This window comes from Aptenodytes forsteri, unplaced genomic scaffold (assembly GCF_000699145.1).
Source record: "Aptenodytes forsteri isolate BGI_AS27 unplaced genomic scaffold, ASM69914v1 Scaffold8, whole genome shotgun sequence".
NCBI classification, from domain to species: Eukaryota; Metazoa; Chordata; class Aves; order Sphenisciformes; family Spheniscidae; genus Aptenodytes; species Aptenodytes forsteri.
Genome location: NW_008796218.1, coordinates 3,431,221 through 3,456,168, shown reverse-complemented (window position 1 = coordinate 3,456,168; position 24,948 = coordinate 3,431,221). Strand labels below are relative to the sequence as shown.

The following is a 24,948-nucleotide window of genomic DNA, read 5'->3' as shown; positions in this document are numbered from 1 at the left end:
CTCTGGATGTGACCATCTAACCAATTCCTCGCCCACTGGACAGTCCACCCATCAAATCCATACCTCTCCAGTTTAGAGAGAAGGATGTTGTGGGGGACCGTGTCAAAGGCCTTACAGAGGTCCAGACAGATGACATCCGTAGCTCTTCCCTTGTCCACTGATGTAGTCACTCCATCATAGAAGGCCACTAGGTTAGTCAGGCAGGACTTGCCCTTGGTGAAGCCATGCTGGCTGTCTCAAATCACCTCCCTGTCCTCCATGTGCCTTAGCATAGCTTCCAGGAGGATCTGTTCCATGATCCTCCCAGGCACAGAGGTGAGACTGACTGGCCTGTAGTTCCCCAGGTCCTCCTTTTTTTCCCCTTTACTAAAAATGGGGATTATGTTTTCCCTTTTCCAGTCAGTGAGAACTTCACCAGACTGCCAGAATCCAGATCTCCTGATGGCCAGCAGTCTAGCTCCTTACTCTTTGAAGGACATTCATATAATTTATATAATCACCTGAATGGCTCACTTTTCTTCTCCATTTCCAGCTTTTCAATGTAGTATCCTTATATGCTCAACACCTTATAGAAGAAAATCACTAGTATCAGATGTTGATGGACACAGGAACTCCTAAGCAACACTCCTAAAGCCGTGCTAGAAACTGACTGGAAATATGATCTGCCAGTTGCAGTTCATGTACAGTCTCATGAAAATGATCTCATTTTTGGGCAAGAGCAGGCAACCCAAAATGCAAAGCTGCCGGGTAGATTACTTGCAGCTTTCTGACTTCCACACCAGCCAAATCAGCCTCTGCGTAGTGCTGGAACCAGACCACCGTTGTGACACAAACACAATGGAGTTTTCATCATATTTATGAAACTAAATGATACTTTTAGAAAATACTGACTGAATTTAAACTCTGCTGACTCTTTTGTTTGTATTTACTTTTAGCATTGAAGCACTCTCAACAAAAATACACCGAGTAGCTGGAAGAAAGCAGAAAGAATTGCAGGGTACTGTATTATATCAGATGGAACTATGTGCTTTACTGTCAGTTTTCTCAGGAAATTCCTAAATGGAAATGCAGGAGGTTTCTATGGTTTTGTTTAAGTACAGGCTCTTCCAAACTAAGTAATTTGCACTTTTCCACTGTTCTAGTAAGCGTGAATTTGAAAAATTATTGAAGGTTGCACTGAGATTGCTCTGATCTCTTACTCCTCTGTGTCTGCTCTACCCTCTTACTAGCGTAAACTTAAATTAATCACATGGCCATCCAGTGAGATTCACCACTTCAGACTCAGAGGAATACTACCTCACTGAAAAAAGACTAGTTTTGATCAAACTAGTTTTTCGGTAGCTCCGCAAGCTCATGTAACACAATGCACAATGAAGGAGGTAAAAATACCATGTTTCTGTGTTGGACATTGCATACAAACTCCTGTTTCAGTAAGGGAACAGGCTTAAGATTAATGTAAATCGATTGTGAAAGTACCCTCTGAGATGGGACTCTGCTTTCCTCATCTTAAAGACTTGATAAGACACAGTTGTATTTCATTGGGCATTACACATGCTAGAAGGCTACAGGATACGGGAACCAGTAGTCACCAGGCGATTGGGCGTGATTCAGAACAGTGATCTGCTCCGTGTCATGCATGTGGGAAAGGAGATTGAAGGGATGACAGTGGTATTTAGAGACAGGAGACTAAAGACACCAGAGAGGATAAAGTAGCAAAACCCTTTCACATAACAAGTGAATCTGTAGAATTTTGTATGCTAGAATTTGTCATCCATGAGGCAGCAGTGGTTTTAAGAGGTGTCCAAAGGATCATCTCTAAGCGATCATATTTTTTAATAAACTGATACTACTCTTGCTTCTGCTACGATTCAGAAGACAAATGATTGCGATACATTCCAGTTAACTCCCCTCATGTAATAAATGAATGCACTGGAATAACATAACCCGCTGCACCCTGTAAATTCTTGTTACAAATGCAAAGCATGTTTGGCAGCAGCCAAGATCCTAATACAATCCTAAATACCTAGAGTCCTGTCACAGAAGTGAAATATATTACATACAATGTTTCTAGATATTAACAGCTTGAGTCTTACTTCAGGTTATTCTTTAATTTCTTTAATATCTCTATTGTCATAAAATTCATACGCAATCAATCGCTACAGACTGATGCACATTAATAACAAAAGCACGTTCAATCCCCTTACCTGTACTGGCATAGCCCAAAGGTTAGGGCAGAGGAAAAAGAACCACATCAGCTGATTTGTGTCTATGGCAACCAGGTTACAGATCTGGCCTGCAGTCATCTCCCCCATAGACATGTTAGAGGTTGAAAGTTGCATAATTTTATTGTATATTTTTGTCTGGAAGAGAAATCAAAAAGTGTTAGTATACAGAAATAAAATAAGGTTTCTAGCTCCAACTACACGGGTGTAGTTCAGCATGCTGAGGGAAACGAACATTCCCAGTAACTTGAATGAAGAGCTTGAAGTTTGGCCTTTTGTGTTATGATGAAACATTTTAAGCTACTGTCTTGTTGTTCACTCACAAAAAGCACAGTGCAATTAGGTACATAATGGTTGTCTAAGTACTCCCTTTTTGCATCCCTGTGGATCCATAAGAGAATGAAACCTTTACTGCCCAAAAGGCCCAAGAACCACATTAACAACTATGATTTATACCTCCAGCTTCTCCATGGAGTGCCCTTGCTTTAATTAGTGCTAATAAAATAATATAGTATTACATTCAATATATAATAGGACATTATAATCCTTGTTATTTTTCTCTGGCAATTGACTCGGGTCCCATTCAACCTCAGAACCATGATCCTGGCTGAGAATGTTGCGACATTGTGGCTGGAGAGCTCAGTCCCATTACAAAATTCAAGTCTCAGACAATTAATGTAACAGGTCCCATTCTGTACTGAATTAAGTAGTTGCCTCAGTGCAGAATCAAGCAGCGTGTATAAAAGTAACTTAATACACAATAATGAAAGTGTACTTTTACCAGCTGGTTTGGTAAAAGGCTACACAGTGATGCTTTGCAGTCACGAGACAGCTGACAAGAGGCACCCTGATTCAGTAAGCGCCTTCGGATCAAGTGCCAACCGTCCATCATGAAGCATAAAGTCATACAGGGCACATTGAACAGGTGCAGGTTTACACAGGGGAGGAAAAAAAGAGATAAAAGGTTTAAAGAAAATTGAAAAATTATAGGGAAAAAATTGTATGAAAATACTGGCACAGAGACTGCTGTTAGCACTAATTCTGTTGCTTAAGAGTGATGGCTAGAAATTTTCCAGTTTGAACAGTCTGACTGCTGGTGTTATCTGGGTCTCTGTGTAATATCTGGCACAGAGAATACAAAGCTTTTCTTAAACAAAATTGAGGGGAATGTAGCACTATTTTCCAACAACTCCCCTTTTACACTTGCTGTGGTCCATGTATTTTTCAGTTAGTTGCAGCTCTTCTGCTTGATATAAGACGTGCAATTTTTTAGTATGTATTTTGGGTGAAATTTTTATTTCTTTAGGAATTTTCAGCTTCACTCTAGTAAGGGAAAACCAATGGATGGAATCCAGAAGTCTGGCAGCTGACAAGTGCTTCCAAGTGTAAGATCAAAAGAGGATTAAACAATTAGGCTGGTACTGAAAGCATCCATCTATCACACAGACTCTCACAGGATCTATGTAGTTCAGTGGACAAATACTTTAACTTATAAGGCTGGCTTTCAAGCTATCAGAGGGTAGGTTTCAGCCAGTGCACGTGGTAATATTCGCATTGTAGTCTTACACCTAATTCTCTCCTTTCCAGGCACAGATCTTTGTATATGACGTAAAACTGATCTGCTGTTCACGGTTATACAATGATTATGGACTCCATTTTACCAATCTTACTTATGTTCAGTAATTACAGACTCCGCAATGCCTGGCAGATTCTGTGGCGTGACCCATGGAATAAGACACTACTCCACGCATTGGGAATACAATCTATCCTTTTGTACAAAGTATATTTACAAGACATTTTAAAGCTGTAATATTTGCACGGGATGTTACAAAAATGCACCTTTGAGATGGGAGAGGTGTAGTTCACAACCTAAATTCCTTCAAAAGTTACATTCAGTTTTACTGTCAGCAAATTTATGCTCAAAGGTAAGAAGAAATACAGCATTAGATATTACAAATAAATGTTTATATAAAATCATCAAATAAGATGCAGAGGAAAGAGAATGGAGGTCTGGGGAGATGGATGGTTAACACAATCTTTAATGGCAACTGTTACATTCAATACATTTAGGAGAGAAGCGTTTCAGAATTTAACAACTACAGTTATAATTTGTATTTACAAATACACATATGATTGTATGAAAACAGGTTAATTAATAATATTTGGGTACCTGTATTGCACCTCTCAAGTTGATTCCTGTTTCAATAGCAACATAGTATGATGCTTGGAGAAATGTCCTTTGCAGTAGAAGGGCAAAAAATAAGAGTACAGCCAAAACATAAGCATTGGACAGGAACTCTTGAGACGAAATAAAGAAAACGCCAAGAATTTTAGTCTATAAAAAAAAGAAAGTCAGAAATCAGGTGCAATGGTAATTTAGTTACCAGTTTTGCATAATTAATAAGCAGAGATAACCACAGCTTATTATTTTGAAAGTGCTCCCAACCTGATCTGAAACCCGATGGTTTATCAATTCAAGGGAACAGTCATATAATGTGCCAACTCAGTAAGCTTTATTTAAATGCAAAATGACATTTATATGATTTCTGATATCCTTCCAGAACTCTAGGACACTTTGAGTAACTCCATATGGTCATTTGCTAAAAGACGTGCACTGCCCATTGACAGAAAGGACTAGTTAACATCCTTTCGGAGAAATTAGTCTCCTTATTTTAGCACCTCAGGTTACTGAAGACTACAATGACCTTCACAACTTGCCGAAAACACATCCTTCCAACTCCCAGAACTATGCACATTATTTTGGTTTGCAGCATCCAACAGGTTTGTTCAGCATTTTTATTTACTGTTATTACCTCCTAGCAAGTTCATGAGATCAAAGTGCATTTTGAAGCATATCTATAGTTTACTGGGAAAGCAGTCATTTATTTTAGACTATATTTAAGAAGCAGACACCTTTGGTGCCACAACTAGTTGAGAGGCTGGCTCACCTTGGGAAGCCTTATGAAACTAAAATGTCTCTGCCTTCCTCTTTCTCCCCTTGGCTTCTTCAAAATTTTGATTGCTGGCTTATGCTGCCATTAAAGGCAAAAATAGGAAGAGGTCTCTTTCTATTCCCTCTCAGAGGGCTTCTTGTCATTTACACTCCTGCTGTATTCCTTCCTCAGCACATTTCTTCTTGCCTACATAGTTTCTTTGCTGTTGACATTTTCAAGACTGCTATAACACATAATAAACTATATTTCACAAACTCTCACTGTCTGTACATTTTACTACATCTGATCTGCACCTTGAAGGTAACTGTTTACAGAAACACCACGTGACAAGTTAATACAGAGGCTAAACTTAGTTTTTCAAGCTGTGGTTTTATAAGGTGCAGCTGAGCCAGCTGAAAGAGGAACAGACTTCTCCCTACCCCTAATTGCACCTGGGTTGCTCCAAGCTGCATGCTTCTGTTGCTTACTGTGCGCTAGTTTGGGAGCTTATTGGATCTCTTCCTGAGCCAGTTCAAATCACTGGCAGAAGAAAATCAGCCCAGAAAAAATATCCACTTCTTTTCTTTTAGTTCAACGGGCCAAAGCAGACCACAAAGGTGGCCAGCTGGTGCCAGAGCTAGAGCAAAGGAGGGAACAGGAGCAGGGGTGACAAGGAATACGAAAGGAGGAAGAGCAAGTCCTTTCAGCAGTGGTGGCCCAATAGGTCACGGCATCTTCTTGAGGAACCAGAGCCTTAGGGTATTTTTTCCATCTCTTTTTACTCCGTCTTTTGAGATTCATGATTGCTCCTGCCATTACTGTAGTAGGCACACTATCTATCCCCTTGACATCAGTAGGGTAATTAATTAGGCTTAAAAGCAGAGAAATGTATGCTTACCTTTGCAAACAAGTAAACAAGATAATGAGCAAAATAGTTTTTGAAAGGAGCCTTTGTTTTACTCCATGAGAAGAGTGCACACTTACAAGAACACATTCAGTACAAGTTTCCAACAGTGCCTCCCACCTCACATAGCAATACTCCTTCTCATGAGAGGCAACTAGTCCGATCTGTCCACGCAACAGTTTAACCATCTGTTGAGGTGCCTGGAAGGTCATTCATCAACACCAGAGAGTCATTCTCCATAAATATCTGATCACTTCCAAATGAACTGTGGTTGACTCTTCTTCAAACATCGGCCAAATTAAGAAGCTGTCATAGGACTTTTGTCTAATACGCAACACAGATGGACTCGTGGATTTCTTAGGTTTACTCCCTTTTCCCACTTATGTGGCATTTGTTACAAGCTACTGAGATTCAGACCAAGGCTGGACACAAAGAAAAGCAAGTAATTATGATTCAATTCCTGTAAATCTTTGTTCATGCAAACGTTCCTTATTTCCATAAGGAGGCATCTTGATAGTCATATACTACTTTTATGAAGTATACAGTGCAATAACTTACAAGAACATGGTAAATTTCCATCAGCGATGCTCAACAGTGCTGAGTTTCATGCTTTGAAAACAGGGAATAAAAACTATTTCATTCAATAATTTATTTCCTGCTCTCAAAGGTAAATTGTCAGACAATAATATTTTCCAATTCAGCTAGGTACTGACTTCAACCAGTTTTGAGGTACATAAACATTTCTACAGTCTGTAGAGCCACTGAACTAAATAAGGAATTAGCTCTCAGAGAAGCCCTCTGAGAAGATATTCAAGCATACAGAGTCTTCAAAGTCAAATCAATAGAATGCAAGCAACTGCTGGCCATACTTGTTTCTTTAAATCTGTATCAAGTGCAAAACTCTGAGCATTTACAGTACGTCAGCAATTACGTTCAGATAAAGAGACATTTAAATACAGTTTTAGTTATTTGTACCTTAAAGGGACTTTAAGCCCTAAATTATTATTTATTCCATAGTAATTCAAATAGACTACAGCAGCATTATACACTACAAAAAGTCTATGGTACAGTAAAAGTGAGTCTCTCTTCCAGATTATTTACAGTCTTACAAGTTCAGCTTTTCAAATCAAGTTAACTTGCCTTTGACCCTTGCAAGATGTAACTGTGGTTGTAAATTTATTCTTGCTGTAACTCTGAAGAATAAGAAGGAAGACCCAAGGCTCTACATTTAGCCTGGAAGCTTTAGAAAATGTACCACAGGTCTGGAAAATTATAAGTACAACCAAGTCTTCTCCCATGCTACCTCTAAGGCCTTGACGGTGGAAAAGAAAAGAGAAATTCACAAATTGGCCAAGTCCATGGCCAATTAGATGCATCCAATTTATCTTTCAGACTCTTTAATATTTATGCTCATAAGCATAAAGCATTAGGCAGGTAAGGTGGAAGAACTGCCCCTGGTGCTTAACTGTAAAGTTTAAGAGCCACCTATTGTTTCCTGTTCAGTGTATATATACTCAAATACAAAATAGAATGTGAAACAGTATATAACTGCAAACCTGGTGTTTCTGGAAAAAAAAAAAAGAAAAAGAAAAAGCACATTTGGGGAAAACCAGGATCATTTACATTTGTGATGTTTCCACCTCAGACGTATCTTGCTAACTTGCAACAGTGAGAATCTTTCCTTTGAGCTACCCTTTCTCAGGTCAGCTATTATTTTAGCAGTTCTTCACTGGGATTTCTTTTTATTTCAGTACAGGGTCATCCAGGAAAAAGTGGCATCTCTAACACATTAAAAACTAAAAAATCTTCTTATGAAGGCAAAGCTAGAACAACATACAAGTCTATGACACTGGGAGATCGTGATCATCAAAGATGACAGCAAAGAGAAAGGCTAAGCATTATCACAACCATGAAGGTTACAGATCGTGCTGTATTATATCAAAGGCAGTAACAGAAGCAGCACAATTTCAATGCTGTCCTACATATACATCTGGCTAGTACTGCTAATTACTGCAGCTAATACCACTTTTTACTGTACGTAAAAGAATACCATTTTTTACACAATCATGTTTTGTCAAATCATGCTTTTCTAGTAATGAGATTTTGGTGCAGTGTTGATTCACATCAAAACATTATATAATACACAAACAAGGAGGAAAAGTGAGGTGCATATTCTCGTTATTTCTCCTAGTACTCAACCCAAGAGAAAAGGAGGACTTAAACATATATACATGAACATCACACACACACTTGGTGAAAGCACCAAGATATTTGCCAAGTCTCAGATGCATTATCAGGCCATTATGGTTTACAAAGTCACTGAGCACCTATGTGTTTAAACTACAATAGTTGTCTAAGTACACTTGTCAGCCTGCGGGAAACACAAGGAAATAACTGAACATCTACTGAACCTTTTGCATATAAGGCAAATAACCTTGTCTGAGAAGTTGATGGAACTAATCAGAAGTTTTATTTTCAGAAATGGCTTTCGGGACCTTCAGTGTCCCACCTTCCTGACAACTTCAGGATAATACCACTTTTTAAAAGTGCCAGTAGGCTCTAACCAGTAAAAGGCCGAGCAAAAGGCCACTATTTAAATACTTAAAGACCCTAAACTCACAGTCTTAAATGTCAATACTGGGCCTTTTGCTACACTGGGACCTATGACTTCCAGAGCTTTTTAAATAATGAGTCTGTAGGTTTGGTGTATCATTTGAATGTGTTGTGTCAGCAGATATTCCTAATACCGGAACTGCTAATCCTAACATTGCAATGTGGAAGATGCTACCAGCAAAATATAAAGGTTATCATTCTGTCAGTCTTCTTCGGTGTGAAATGATTAACATTCAGAGAAATTCACGTCATAGGAACCTTCCAGGGTGGCCATAAATATTGATACTGGAGTTATAAATAAACAGGAAGAGCGTGACAGAATTTAAGATGCTGTCATGCTTTGACTGACTGTGGCACTAACTAAAGCAGTTAATGCTGCCTGTGACACCCATGTGATCTCAGAGTTCCAGCTCCGCGGCAGTTTATATCTGTCACAAAGGGCCTGAAGAATAGAACAAATATTTATCTCTTTGCCTTTAGTTTCACAAACAGAATTTCTGTTTGAAAGATACAGTTGACTCATTACCACATCCCCTCAACCTAAACTATTTAAAACGAAGAAATGTCACTTCAAGGGATGGGTAAAAGATGCTCTCCGCTGTACTCACAGCTTACTTTGCTTGTCTGATTCTGTCCCACTGTAAGGCAATTCTTTCCAACGCCCTCAAACTCAGCAGCACATCAGACACAAACAGTGTTTCCCCCCAATTTATCTTTGCCTTCATATGACAGTGTTTTAGAAGGCTTGTTTCCCACACCTATGTAGCTCTCAGGAGCAAACAATTAATAAGAAGGCAAAGTTCTCCTTTTTTGACTCATTACAAGTAAGGATATAACATTCCTAGCAGTAGAGTTAGTGTATTTTTTTCCACAGTAGACCCAGTTGGCTATGGATGTGCATACATGTGGGAGTTTTCCCGAACACACCAGTCTGTTTACAGATGGTTTGAACAGAAAGCCTTCATACATTTTAGAAAGATATTTAATCTAATCCAGCAAAAGCAATTTCCAAATGTAAAGGTAATTAGCCTCTTAACAGAAAAACAATGTGTATAAACCAGGTGAAAACAGAAGGAAAAGCCTCTTGGAGACCTTTTAGCAAAGGTAAAATACACACAAGTGTCACTCATGGACAATCACCACTAGTGAAAATCACCATAGGTGATCCCCAAATGGTGTAAATGACAACAACGATGAGGCTACCACTCAGCTAGACACAGTGAGGATGTCAAGGCTGGATGAGACTCCATCCAGGGCCTATCTGCACCAGACCTGAGCATTTTTCAGAGGAGCACTAGCTGACACTTTAATAGGAAAATTAAATAGGATAGTCTGTAAATAATGATTCGGTATCATTTCAGCTGAAACAGTGTTCCAAACAAATTATCAAGAAGCAGCTAAAAAGCTTCCACAGTGCTTTGCTGTAACATAGCCCTATAGTCTTAATTTTTTCATTTCCTGCTTTAACTGGTTTCCATTGAAACTGCTTGCTATATTAAGTTTCTAAATATTAGGATAAGGATTGCAAAATGGATAAACAATTAATTTTAGCCTGAGGCCTTTGTTAAATTTTCTGCAATGCATCTGATGTATTTCAATATGTACAGTGGACCTAATCCAAAGTGTACTTGCATGAATGGGTATATTTCCATCAGCGTCAACAGAGTTTGGAAATAAAGTCTTATATCAAACAGTAAGTGAGCTGCAAAAATAAAGTAAGCTTTCTCATAGAAATCCAGCCTGAGTGACCTCACCTTATAATGAGAAGAGGCTTCCCGAGTCTTTCCTTTTTTTTTTTTTTCTTAGTTAATCAAGAAGTATGTCTGTTTCTTCTTGGGGAACATTCATTTAAGTAGCATTCTTTAAAAATATGTTTCAGTAGATCTTTCAAAGCCAACCTCCCCAAAGACACTAGTGGAAATTCTTTGTCAAAGCTAAATTATTTGCCATTTTATTGCAATGACAAAAGCCTGCTTTAATCCTCTTTAGACATCACTCATTTTTGGAAAAGAAAAGCCAAGCCTATTAAAAATACACTTTTTCCTTTCCAAAAAGCACTCAGTGACATACTTGATTCAATCTCTACTCAAGACTGTACCTAAAATCCTTATGATACTAGTGGGATTCTGGATATGCTTCACCATTATCCTGAATGAGGTTATTTTTCAGAATGCAAGCCTGACTAGACACACGGGTAACATATTTTGCTCCCCATCAAGGTATAAATGTGGATAAGAGGCAGTACATACATACTGTCATTTCTAGCATTCAGAAATACGTTGCAGAGTCACTTTCTTTACTGAGGCCAAAGAATACATAGTCATAGCATTACTTCTTTGAATCCTCTATTTTTATGACATTTTGACAGTACCTGTGGGCGGATGGTGTTATTTCCTTTTCCAACATTGTGAACAATCCCAGAGATGCAGAGCGGACCAGCAAATCCAAGCAAGTCAGCCAGAATACGGAACGTGCTACTGAGAAGTAAGGGTCTTCCAAAAGCACAGCAGAGAGCACGCCAAATTGATCTCGATCCTTGTGGAGATGATGACCTTTTGCTCTGTTCAGAATAAAAAAAAAAAATTAGTAAGGATTATGTTATGTATTAACCTCAGGTCTGATAAATTATTGGTATTTCGACCCCTCCTTTAATTCATTGACAACCAGTTGCAATCTTTGAGCTAGAAAAGCACAGGAACTACAATTAATGTTTCATTTGTTTTTATAGAGTCAAAACAAAGCATTAATTTGTACTCTCCTCCACATCACAAAAAGAACCATTATTTCTTTCCTACCCTTAATAGGGATCAAATAAGTGTGTTGTTTGCGGCTTGCTGGGGGAGAAAGAAAAAAAAAAAAAAGAGGGAGGGAACTGACAGGTTTTGTGTTCCTGTGAACATAGAGACTGGAAACCTACACTCTTTTTAGACAGAATGCAAAAGACTTCTCTTAAAATCCTGAATACACTCAGCTCCCACCAGGGAGTCAAGCAGAATTTGAGCTGAGGTAGTTTCAGCCCTGAATTCTCCTACAGACAAACTGTAACTGAAATAACATGGGAAAAATAGTCCTGTGAGGCCTCATTAATGTTGACCCTACAATTGAATGATTCCAGGGTCTTATTAGGAAGAATGATAATGGGGTTCAGTGAATACAATCCATAATTACTTTCCACATCAAAATAGAGGCCATATGGATTTTACATGCACTTAACCAGTAATGTGTTTGACATGCACGTTTAGGTAGAGAAATTTCATTATTTGTACGAGGTACAACTGAGTATGTGATCTCTTTGTATATGGAAAGCTATGCTAATGGATACTTCATTTGCATCATGTCTGTTTATATAATTTTATATCATACTCACAGCATAAAAAGTAATGAAGAACGTAAGCACTGAGTAAGCAAACAGACATAACTCTATGCTTTGCATACCTTCTGTGCTTCAAAGGCCTCATTAAGGCGAATGTAATTGGTCAGAGCTCTCATAGCAATGGGAAGCTTGCCTATGGTTTTCAAGTCTATTGGTTTTTTATGGGCAGTCTTGATGAATGTATTCATCCACCAGTATGTTCCTTTGGATAACAGATTCACAAACGGCTGTAGGAATCGAACGCCAAGGTCCTGGAGATCCTCAGGAGGTTTAACTTCTTTAGGAGTTTTGAAAAAAACATACCTCTGAAATTCAGAAAAATACCAAAAGAATCACTCTAAACACATAGAAAATAAAAGTCCGCAAAGAATAGATAAGAGATAAAGGACATAGCAGATAATCAATGAATCAGGCTTGGTTTCTCAAAAGTACTCAAGGAATTCAGGCATTCAAATTCAATCAATACAGCAATCCAGTTTCCTCGGTACTGGGGAAAATCAGAGACATCCAGTCTAGAAATAAATCAGCCTAAACATTCACTATTACTTTGTTTATGGGGTACAAATTTGCATACTTGTAGGAAAAACCCCTCACATTTCAAGTAGTACAGCCCCAGCCTCTCGCTCTGAGTTCCAGACTGCACAACATGGGACATACTAGCTTAGGCACAGCCCCGAGGCTATCACAGTGATTCACCTTCCATACCATACCGCCTCACATTCAGTTAGCTCAGAACATGGAGCTACCTCTGCCATCCTGAATGGGTCTGGGAAACCACTGAACTGAAGAGTGCATATGGCACTAACAAATGTTTTCATTGGCTTAAACGTCGAAAGAGCAAGGTTAGACTGCTGATGATTTCCTGTTGTCAAGACAAAACTTTTTCAGACATCGCTCATTTTTGGGAATGAAAAGCGAAGCCTCTTAAAAATACACCTTTCCTTTCTGAAAAGTCCCCAATCACATATTTCATTCAATCTCTACTCATGACTGTACCTAAATCCTATTAATCTTAGTAGGATTTCTGGCTATGCTTCACTGCTATCTTTTCTCCAACCATAGTTGGAGAAATAATTCACAGATCCTAGAAAAAATGGTGATGGGGTTGGGAAAGGCCAACTAGAGGAACAATGGGAACAGCGAAAGGAAAGGAGAAGGTACAGTTGGGATTGAAAGTCAAACAAGTCAATCTTCTGTCTTCTGGAAGAAGATGGAGGAAGGCAGGAGAAAAAAGGTGAGGCCAATGGCTGCTGTTTCTGCTGCATAAAGGCCTCACCCCTTACTTTCATTTTCTACCCCACCCCCTGCCTCGCCCCTCCTCCCCCTCAGCAGTGGCCAGCTCTCCATGCATCCCAATCCCTTCCTTCAGCAGCTACAGCAACAAGCCTGGTTCTCCAAACTCTGCCACAGACGTAATAGGCAGTAAAAAATCCATAGTGCTGGCTAATTCATTTTATGCATCAATGACATCCTTTAATAATGAAATCCAAACAAACAGAACATAGAAAAAGATGACAATAGTCAGTGACCATTTTTTATTCTTCCTTGTGGCCTATAATTCCACAGTGACTAAATCTCATTTAATTATGCAGTTCTATTATGAGCAGGTTTATGAGCAAGTCTCTCCGATATCACATTTGAATTTCACTTTTCCCGCAAACCAATCCTCTGTTTTTCATCTACGAGATAAATACTGAACATCCAGCATTGAGGTTTTTATTACTCTTTCTTTCAAAAATGTTACTGAAAAGTCTGCTTTTAGACATATTTTTGTCCTAAGTTATCAAATAAACACACAGACACACAAAATCCCCCAAGAAAACCACAAAAGACCAAATATGTGACAGATGCAACTCACATTGCTGAATGTGTTACTGGAAAGAGTTCACATAGAAATGTGAGGGAAGGAGCAAGAAAATTTACATGGAAAAGTTTCTTTCCCTCCTGAGACTAAGTTTAATTTGTGCACACAGTTAAGTGAGGGACAGGTGGTGGGAAGAACTTTGGCATTTATCTATCCAGCAGTCTCCAAAGCCATCTCCCAGTTTGGATTATGACTGCAGACACCACAGAGGAAAAAAAAAAAATATATATAGCTGGGAGGCTAGATAGCAACCCCAGTTGCCCCAATAAATCACTTATTGTGATTGTCTCCTGGAAAATAAGAGATGTTATTTGTGTGTCTAAGACATTCTCTGATAGAGCAGACAATTCCTTTCACCCAGTCCTTCCTCGCATCAGGAATACTTGTTTCTGATGACTGAAACCGTGAATCATAATAGACATTTTTAAAACAAAACTTGAACAGATGAAATTCATCTTAATTTAGCTACAATGAAATCTGGCATCTTTTTAAATTGTGGATTCATCTGGCCTAATAAAGTTGGGTTAACATTTGATTCTCAAAAATATTTCTATTTCTAAGTAGACTTTTCTCTCTCCTTTAGAAATGCATTTCACAGTAAGTACCCAGGAAGAGGAATAAAGAAAAAAAACAAAACCAAAACACAGGAGGAGACTATTATGATACTAACTTACCCTCACCCTGATGACATTGATTTCTACAGCTAGTAGCATTCCATATAGAACAACCAGGAGTCCTGTGAGGCAAAATCGAAGCTGAGAAAATCCAACCCCATTATCACAGAACTTTACAAATTTGATGGTTTTAGTTATGAAAGCTAAAGTCCAGTAGAATAGCAATGCTGTAGGGGGAAAAAAAAAGTTAATCAGCTCCACAGTTGCAAAAATATACAATAGCCGTATTGAATATTCATTCAGAAAGAATGCAACAAGAATGCATAAAACCAGAGAGTGGCCTTTGTCATGTCAAAACAGAAGCCTAACAATTCCACAAACATGAAAATATTAAGATAAAGTTAGTTCCAAATTCCTTTCCTATTAGATTTAGTGTTATCTGGAAAGTTTCACAAAGTGAAGTCTGCTGAAGGAAATTTCCATCTGTTGTAAACATGTGTCCATATGATGAGTTCAAGGGAGGGAGTTGCCCCACAAGCGAAGGTGGCCATGACTGATGCTCTTCAAATTTGGTTAATGCTACAAGACTGCTATGAATTTGGCTTGAAGGAAAATTCATCTCATTCCCCCTGCAGATCTCTAGGATGTAGGCAGGAACAGATATTAAAATATCTTCTCCAAACTGCTGCTGCTCTATTGTTCAACACAAATTCCATATATTTAATTTATAATGCAGATACATAGGCATATCAAGGAAGGATGTCCTGGCATTTGTAGAACAAAGCTTTAACTTTTTAGAGTTCTACTGAACTTCTTGTCTAGAAGTGCTACTGTCAGTTACAGATAAATAATCCCCGCAATAAGCTCTGGTGATTTGAAAAACACGCTCCATACCATTCACCACACCATAAAACAGCTCCTGTTCCCCATTCTTAAGGAAATACCTTCTAGGGTTATGTTCTTTTACATGAATCTTTCACTGCTGCTGTATCTGCCATGGTGCAACAGCTGGAAGGCACTCTAACTGCCAAGGAAAACATGGATATGCTTTCTGAGTGTCTTGCTGCAACACCAGAGAGTCTTCAACCAAGACATTAGCAACTGCAAGTCTAACTTACAAATATGGATAATCACCAGGAACTCACACAAACTTCAAAGAATTTGTGGCGTTCCAGCTACCTTGAGGCACCCTAGAAAGCCCTATGGAGATGTACTGTGGGGCTACCCTTTCCAAGCAAAACTAAATTCAACACGGAGAGGCTGTACGGGATTTGGGGCTGCCAATGCTGCTTCCATGGAAATCAATTTCAAAACTCTCATTTAAATGAAAACAGTAAATGGAACAGTACAGGAGCACTGGGCGTTAGGACATTTGCCACGAGAGTCTATCTTCCTCCAAAATTAATAGGCCAGTTTGTAAGAAGAAAGCACTAACAGGTCAGGTATTTCAGCACTGTATTTTAGTGGCTGATGCAGTTGCAGAGAGGATTTAAGAGACATACTTATAGAATCCCTCTTATAAAACCATAGCCTTCTTACGTGAGGCTTCCTACCATCTTCCCAATTTATACTGCATCAAATCTAATCTCCTCATCCTGCTTCAGACTGTTTCCTACCTTTGAGGCACTATTCCTTCCTATTTGTGATGTGCCTGACTAAAATCTCACTTAATCCAAGAATACACTCCACATGGTTCTACTCCAAACCACCTTTATCTGTTAATCCCTGTGTTTTGTCTCATTCTTCTTACAATGGGCTGAGAATGCATCCTTCTCAGATTAAAGAGGATTTACACAAACATAGCACACTGAAAATCTGCACCAGCAGAGGACACCTGAAAACACAACCAACCCAACTGGTATCTATGTAGAGCTCTTGGAAGAAGAAATAAGAACTAGCAGAGCCATTCTCCTATTTAGGATTTAAATAAGGGTCTATATGACCTTTTTTATTATTATTATTTTATTAGAACATTCATTTATCTTTTATCTAAGAAGTATTAGAAAATGCCAAACGCAACGTTCTCAGGTGATAACTGACCTCCCACTGTCATACCTCCTAGAAGCAGTTGAATTTATTTAGCTTCTCACTTTTGAATACAAGTGTATATAATCTAATCTGGCAGATGTTCACAGGCCCCTCAAGATAAGGCTCCTTGGAAAATATAGTTATGGCTCTTTCTTTTAAGCTGTGTTTTTATCACCTGGCTGGTGAGTGCATGTTGGCTGAGAGTTTCTAGAAATTATCACGAAGAACTTCCACTGGCCTGAACTGCCTAGTGATCAGACCATAGAGGCATGCTTTCATTTACTTGATCGCTTTAGATCTATTCTAGATGCCCACAGCCTAAAGGACCTCGCTTTTCTTGGGCTTTGTAAGCTACCTCAACCCACAACACCAGGGTGTAGATTCTCACCTGGGGCCAGACCACTGAAAATTAAGCAATGTAGAACTCAAACTGTTCTACACCTTTATTGGATTAAGCCCAAGATCTGAAAAATCATGCACTTAACTGGATGGGATTTAATTAACTAACCTGTGTCTGTTTGGAGAGAAATTTTGTGTACTAAGCAATTAGCATTATTTTATATGATAACAGGAAGTTCCATTTTAAACAATAAACTAATTTCAAGGTAATTAACTACAATGTCAAGGTACAAGAAATTTAAATTAGAAAACTAGATTACTGTCAAGAATGGTAAGGCAGTCCTATAATTACGATTGGTTAAAAAAAAGACAATTTTCTTACATCAAAAAATTCATGTGTTCCCATACTACTATCCCTTTCAGATTAAAAACTTCAAGTCCTATTGTTAGTTCATAATTTTCTCCTGCTGTTTAATTTCTGACGTTTGCTGATCTATAAAACAAATAAATACTAACTTTAAAAAAAAGTGCAATCAGATGCTACATATTACAATTACATGTTTTGAACATCGAGAAAGCTAGCAGATTTTCCAGTTCAGTATGAAAACTATTCTAAAATGTGTCCTGCTAAACTGTACAACTGTTACGCATCCATTCTGTGCAAAGAGCACCAAAATTAGCATTATTACGAGAGTCCCTTGGTAAACAGCGCTACAGTGGAAAAGCTTTGTTTGTTGAAATATAATTACAGGTCAAAACCATACAGAGAAAGACAGATTCAGACCAAACTGTTCCAATAGTTTGGACACTCAACTGGCATCCTGGACTCAATCATTAGCTTCAGAGAATAAATATTCCAAACCTTATCAACTTTTTTTGATAAGAGGTAGTAAGAATGACTACTTCAAAATATCCAACAGCCTGGGCATAAAGCTGAAAGGCAGGCTCAGTACAGGAACTTTGCGTCCCTGTCTTGCTTACCCCAAGGGAATGTGCTAGTCCCCAGGTTTGTTATGGTATCTGCTTCTTGAAGAACTACAAATCGACTTGGTTTCTTTAAGGTACAAAGTGAAAAAGATTTAAAAAAAGAAATAATCTCAAAGTTTCACAGGATTGGAAAACTTTATCCTGTTCAGAATTAATGAACAGACCCTTAAGGGTCTTCTGCACTGCATCAGTGAGAGTTTCCCCACTGGATTTAGTAACTTTTGGGTAAGGCTCTGTTAGCCTTTGCTTTATACGGCTGCCAACTCTTTGCAAGTGTAGGCATTGATCCTGCAGCTGAGACAGACGATGCCCTGCAGTTAGGTGCATCTAACTTCACTGATGCTCAGAAGCAGCAGCAGATGCCACCTCAGGTCATTTACTTTGTGCGTGTAGTATTAGATCTCTATAACATTTTACTAACAGAGAACCCTCTGTCGGTTTCCTTTCTCATACACTCAGCAAAAAGTTTATCACCAGCTTTTCCTCATGGTTCCCATTTACCTCAGTTGTATTAAGCTCTAAAAGAAAGCTGCTTCATGGCCGCAGGGCACTCTAGGGGGTTGATAACTGAGCATAGGTATAATTTAGCTACCTCATACTGGCTAATTTGCATAAAGTTATTATCACCTAGTCCCAGTTGTCAATACAGAGTAGCTGCAATTAACATTGAAAGATGACAACCCTCACACTTAGGTAACAATAAATTTATGCAGTCAAGAATAAAGGATGGAGACTTCCAGAAACGTCTGTCTTAGGTTCTCTCACAAACACAGGACAATGAAAAGAAAAACAAAACAAAAAATAAAAGAAAAATCAAAGACCATCAGCTTGTGAAGACTTTGGATTAAAATCAAGACCAACTAAGTGGGAAAGACTGTGCTAGTTTGACTTTTTGACTTTCTTTTTTGCCTCAGCTATTAAGATTAGATTTTCTAAAGGAGTCTGTTCCTCGGAAATTCTTGCAAAATGAAAATTCACAATTATTAACTTTAGTATTAATAACACTTACTTAAGTGTTGGTATTCATTGGTATAACTGTTTATTATTCAAATATTGTCCAGAGCTTATCCAGCATCCACACTCTAAAATACTGAACAAAATTATCATAAGAGAAATCTCTAGAGAAGGGATTATGCCAAAATTGGTAATCAACTACCAGCTGTAAATTTATGCTACGTGTCAATGATTTAACAGCAGAAATGTGGTAGCAACACTAAATTATTAAACACTGCATTATACATCTGAAATAACAAAAAAAACCCAACCCAAGAAAATCAGTGCTTGCTTTCCATAGGTGACTAACAGCCAGCAATGCTTTCCTGAGACATAACATCTAGTCCTGTCAGAAGGCATTAAATAGACTGTGTTGACTTATTAAAAAACTAAATGACCCCACCTGGTTATAAAAGACAAAAAAGAACCTACTTAACAGAAGAGTACAAGAAGAAAAGCAGTCCCAAATGAGAAGACATAAAGGTTGCCAAGCCTGGATAGAATCTGAAGTTTTTGAAGAGGAATTTTTTTTTTTTTTTTTTAAAGGGGTTAATTTTTTACAGGAGTTACAGGCTCCTTCTGCAGAAGAGGATGTTTGCTTACCACAACATGCAGTTCAAAATAATCTCTAATATTTAAAAGCATTCTCAAATCCAGTTGTTACTGACTTTTTACCACCTGACAAAAACCAGAACAGAACTTTGATATACAGAGCTACAATGACACTAGACAAACCTTAGCAGGATCCATTAATACAAAAAACCAGCTCAAACAAAATTTGATGAGCCAGGACCACCAAAGAAATAACAGCTAACAGGATGACTAAACATGTAGACATCCACAGTCTGCAATCTACTTAAACAGTAGAGAACACATCACCAACTGCATGACTGTCAGCAGTAATGGATTTTCTACAGTTAGCTACAGTTTATTTACAATCTTGCAGAAAATATATAGTATACCAGGTATTTCTCATACATAGCGTTTTCCATCCAAAAGGTCTTAAAGCAGTTTACAAAGGAAGTTTTAGGAACAGGAAGCAAGAACAAGCAGGCAAAGTTATATATCCAGGGTCATACTGGAAGTCAGTGATGTCATTCATTTCCCTTGACTCCCTGCATATTTCAACAGACCACACACACGAAGATGGCTTTAATCTTACATCATGCTTCAATGCAACATGCTGACAAGCAGGGGGATTGGGATAGCTTTTAGAGGTAAGAGTTTGATGTGCTACTTTTCCCACAAAACCAGTTTTTCCTAGAGAAGCCTTTGGCCCACTGGATCCCTCAGAACATCATACAGAATACTATTAGAAATTAAAAGCATTGAAAACAATGAACTGTTTCAAGAAAACTCAGAACTGAGTCTGGCAATGGCAACCAGCAGACCAGAATATAGGTGTAGCTTTATCCATACAAGCTAGCACCAAGACTGCAACGACCTGTCACAGAATGAACAGACACACAGCACCACAATCACATTTCCAAGTCTTGTAAGTTGTGAGACGTACCGATTAACAGCTTCGGGAAATTGGATGTTTCAATATTATGGTAATAGACAACTGATGTGATGGCTGCCAAGAATGCCATCCCAGCCGGCATGTACAGGTGTAAATGGCGCGATTCTGAAACCCTTAAAAAGAAAAAAAGTGAACAACTATTAAAATCAAACTCTCTTAGGTATTTAAATGTTTCCCTTTTAATTTATGAATTGTATCCTGTACCCAACCTGACGTAGGATTTTCTAGAATGAGTTATGGACGTAAAGCGCTCTGATTTTCAATTGGATTTATGCTCCAATTAAATCACATAGCTGGATTTCAAATTCCTCTCCTGTGCTGAAAATGAAACGCATGTACTCCTATTTCCTACTGAAATCAATGGGAACATTGTTTAAATTAGGATAAGCAGCTCAGCTCCAAAATGAGAAAAGTTAATTTAAGCTAAACTAGTTCAGGAGCTGTCCATCAAAATACGTAGGTAAGACCAAGTGACAGCACAGTTTAAGATTTTTTTACAGAAACCTTTTGTGGAAACGTTTCATTTTCTTTTTCCAGTTTGGGAGAAGGAAGAGCACCACAGCATGGGAATTACTTACAGTGAGTTCTGTTTTCAGTGACTGCAAGCCAAGAAACAAAACCTACAACACAATCGTATACCCTTAAGTTTTGTCCCATAAAGCGAAACTCTCCTGACACCGCTTCAGGTAACAGTGGAGGGGGTCCTCCAACTACAGCCCTTTGCGAATATGGGAATTGTTGGGCAATGTTGTTGGTTTGTGCAGAGGTGGGTAGAATCATGTTTTCCCCTCTCTCCTCCTACTTGCCATCTTCTCCTCCTCTCCTTTTCTTTCTTTCACAAAAGTAATGGGGTGTCCTGTGCTGTCAAGAGGTACAATTTCCTCTGTCTCCAAACCAACTCCAGGAAAAGAGGCACCAAGAGAAAGTCTTCAGGACACAAACACTCAGGGACATTCACACCTTGTCCTCTGAACCTCATGGAAAATAAATTAGCATCTCTGGATTTGTTCTTGCTGCAGCAAAAGCTACCTTTGTGTAGTTTGGAGAGACAAAAGGGGCTGTGCTGTCAGGGAGCTGGAGATCTTCACAGGACGTCGCATGTCAGAGCAGAACATCCCAAATGTCTAAGAGATCCATAGGAGCTCAGGAGGACCACTTCCTGCACCTGTACTAGGAAAGGAAAGCCATCCCTCACATGGACATTGCGGAGAACTCTGCAGAGCTGGCTGGAGCCATGCTGACAACCTGTGGCATAAACACTTAACTCCTCTTGTTGACAATGAGTTGTATGCGTATACAGAAAAATGAGAAAAGATTCTCCAGTCTCTGAATTCCTAGCAATGCCAGGTTTTTTGTACATCAGGGCTGAATTCTCAGCAAGGAAAAAACCAAGCAACAGGAACAAATTTCTTCAGACAGCCTAAGCTTCAGTAGGTAACACTGCAGGAGTGGGAGGGTTTTTTTAAATTTATTTATTTCACAGACAGAAGTTGCTGGAGTTTCCCCTATGTAACCGTATCTCCAATAGGCCGCATCTATTGCTGAGGCGTCAAAGCCTTTGGCACCTAATTGCTGTCAAAAGGACTTACTGACACGATCCATTTTGGTCTTAGAAAGCTGATGAGTCTCAAAATCTGCTTTTATTCACTAGAGCAATGGCTAGCCTGCTGAGTGCTCGGGAGGCACGATTGTGGGTTGGCACTCCCCCATTAAAGCTAGGAGCTTTGATTCTCATCAGGTGACGCTTATTACTTAACAGCAGCATTCTGAGTCAAGTTAAATAGCAAACATAATGAGGGGGATTGGTAAAGAGCAAAATAAAACAGAAAACTCAAAGCAGGAGATTTTGCTCTGAGCATCCCACACCCTGAAAACTCTGAATAAGCATGAGAAAAATTCCTTTTTAAAAAGACTGGCATTGAGAAACATCCTATTTATATATTTTTAAGAGAAGTCATAATAATAATGATGATATCAGCTTCTACAGCAGAATATTGCAGTGCCTTTTACACTGGTTGGTGCATAGTTGTTATATAGACTAGCCGTCTATATAACAGAGAGGTTTTGTTCTATTAAATGAGGAGCTTCAACTTTATAATCCTTGGGTTGCAAATTCATAATAGTTATGAAAATCAGACCTTTCTTCAGAGGAAGATGATCGTAGTCATTGTTACACAACATTAGCTTTTTTCATGATAAATCACTCTCCTGTACCACTTGTTTCACTCGGAATAATTTTTCCCCACAGATTACTGTTTATAAACATCCTAAGTTGAATAACAGATGATGGATCAGCTCATATAGTGTGAGCTGCTCTGCTCAACGTAACAGATCAGATGTACTGCACAAACATCAAAAGAAACTCTATGGGGTGTGAGATAAGGCCAGTAGATCCACTCCTTTTATTAAGATGACCAGAACTCAGTTTGCGGGGGAATAGTATGACCTACTGTGCCTATGGGAGCTCTGCCTGAGTAAGGACTGTGGGACTGGGTCCTTGGACATAAAGTATATCATGAAAATGTCACCATCTGCTTGAATTGTTAGGATTTATCTATGATTACTCTTTAGAAAGATAGTATCATTAAGCTGAACTAAAAATGATTAAGGACAGTTGTGCATGTGTACATAACTTGGCAAGGTCCGTGGAATTTCTAGTACAAGGGCAGTATGTTAATCACCAAGAACACAGATTACATGTTTATAACCACAAGGAATATGGTCTAGATGAGAATTTAGACAGGGGGAAAATACCTACCCTGAAACCTTTAAAATGCTCAGTGCTATCAGGAGAAGGTAGACACACACTTACCCATCAGACACTATGCCCTCTGCAATTTCACACACCAGCACAAACAAGAGGATAAAAGTCAGTATCCAGCGTAAATTGTGGCCAGGAAAATGAAGCCATGTGCTATGATGTATATGTACTTTGGAACTCTGACTTCCCCATCCTAAACAGGAAAACAGAATTATAAAGAGCTTTCTTAACAACAAGAGTGACATACAAAGCTTCTGCATACAGAAAAGCATATACTTAAACTAGTGTACAAAAGTTGACGCAACAGTGTTGTTAAGCATGCATGTACTATTTCAGAACTGTGTTCTTATCACTTCGTACAGAATAAAATCAACAACACAGACAGGACACAGCCTTAAATTCCTATACCTCTAACAGCTTACTATCAAGTAATTACACGCATTAAACATTTTTCAAATACATTAACAGTTTAAATGAACAACAAACGAACATTCTGACAAATATGCACAAACACTATAACACATACACTATTTTTTGTTCCCTTAATGCATTTAATTAAAGAATTTACACCTTATCTTACAATTTTTTTAAATTAACTCATTCTCTTGATCTAGATAAAAATTAGCAATGCTGAGAAAAGCCAGATAAACACAGATTATCCTGAGCAGTTCTTCAGCTGACCCCGTTTTAACAGTTGTGCTGTTATTTCAGCACCAGAACTTTTATGATCAACAGAAGCGAGCGTTAAGTCACACAGCTCATGCCACGGCGATCTAGAGGCCAGGCCAGGCTGAACAGAACGGTACTCAAAGTAGTAACAGCCACATGTATTAAACCACCGGGCCACCTACTGGTAACCCCAGTTTTATGTTATCAAATAATATCCGCTGCAGATATGGCAAGAACTACAGCAGCCGGGCAGCCCTCCTAGTCGTTACCAGTAACGAGAAGGGCTGTCCGGCCGCTGTAACTCTTCAGTAATTGCAGGGAATATTCTTTGATAACGTAAGACTTACTTGCCGGGTTTTCTGGTTTTTAATGGCACGTTTATTTTCGCTTCCCGCGCTGCTAGTCAAAACCTGCAGACAAATCCTGCAGCCTCCTCCAGCATCCATCCAGGCCCTGCGCAAGGGGGGTTCACCTGCAGGGAGCCCCGCAGGCTGCCCCACTTCGGACAGTCCCCAACAGAGAGAAACGAGCACCGCTGCCAGGAGCGGAGAGACGCGCGGATAGCGGGCGGGAAGCCTCGGGAGAGGCGGTCGCCGGAGCATCCCGGAGCTTGTACGGCGTCCTAACACCCCTTGCAGCCTCCCGCCTCCCCGCACTGACGCGCGGCGGGGAGCACGGCACAGAGAGCAAGGCAAGGCCAGGCAAGCGGGGGGGAAGATACACAGCAAGGCAAGAAGGCAAGGCAAGGCAAAGCAAAGCGGGGGGGAACGCGACACAGCGGGGGAGGGAAACCCACGGCAAGACAAAGCAAGGCGGGGGCGGACGGGGACAGGGCACGACAAAGCAAGACGTGGGGTGGCGGTCAGAAGGCAAGGGGGGGCGGCACACAGCAAGGCAAGGCATAGGCGGACAGGGCAAGGGAGCCCCGCAGGCACTCACCGATGAAGAGGATGGGGAAGGTGATGAAGAGCAGGAAGACGTGCGGCACCACGTTGAGCGCGTCCACGAAGCAGCCGTTGTTGAGCACGCCGTGGTCCACGTTGTAGGCGGTGGAGTTGCCCTCGTTGCCGCAGAAAGCCAGGGCCATGGCGGGACCCTGCGCGCAGCCGGGCGCCGCCTCCGCGCA

At 39.5% G+C, this 24,948-nt stretch overlaps 1 protein-coding gene across 1 annotated transcript in view; it reads right to left on the bottom strand.

Moving 5' to 3' along the window:
- Window positions 1-24,939, bottom strand: part of ABCC8 (ATP binding cassette subfamily C member 8) — an 89,992-nt gene extending 65,053 nt beyond the window's left edge. Inside the window, exons 1-8 of the mRNA XM_009288772.2 lie at window positions 24,762-24,939; window positions 23,205-23,346; window positions 20,384-20,505; window positions 14,584-14,750; window positions 12,108-12,350; window positions 11,044-11,232; window positions 4,393-4,557; window positions 2,205-2,360 (exon numbers count right to left, since the gene is read on the bottom strand). Coding sequence (XP_009287047.1) covers window positions 2,205-2,360; window positions 4,393-4,557; window positions 11,044-11,232; window positions 12,108-12,350; window positions 14,584-14,750; window positions 20,384-20,505; window positions 23,205-23,346; window positions 24,762-24,909 — 1,332 coding nt within the window. The 5' untranslated portion in view covers window positions 24,910-24,939. The remainder of the gene's footprint in view (window positions 1-2,204; window positions 2,361-4,392; window positions 4,558-11,043; window positions 11,233-12,107; window positions 12,351-14,583; window positions 14,751-20,383; window positions 20,506-23,204; window positions 23,347-24,761) is intronic.
- Between the last annotated feature and the right edge of the window lie 9 nt (window positions 24,940-24,948).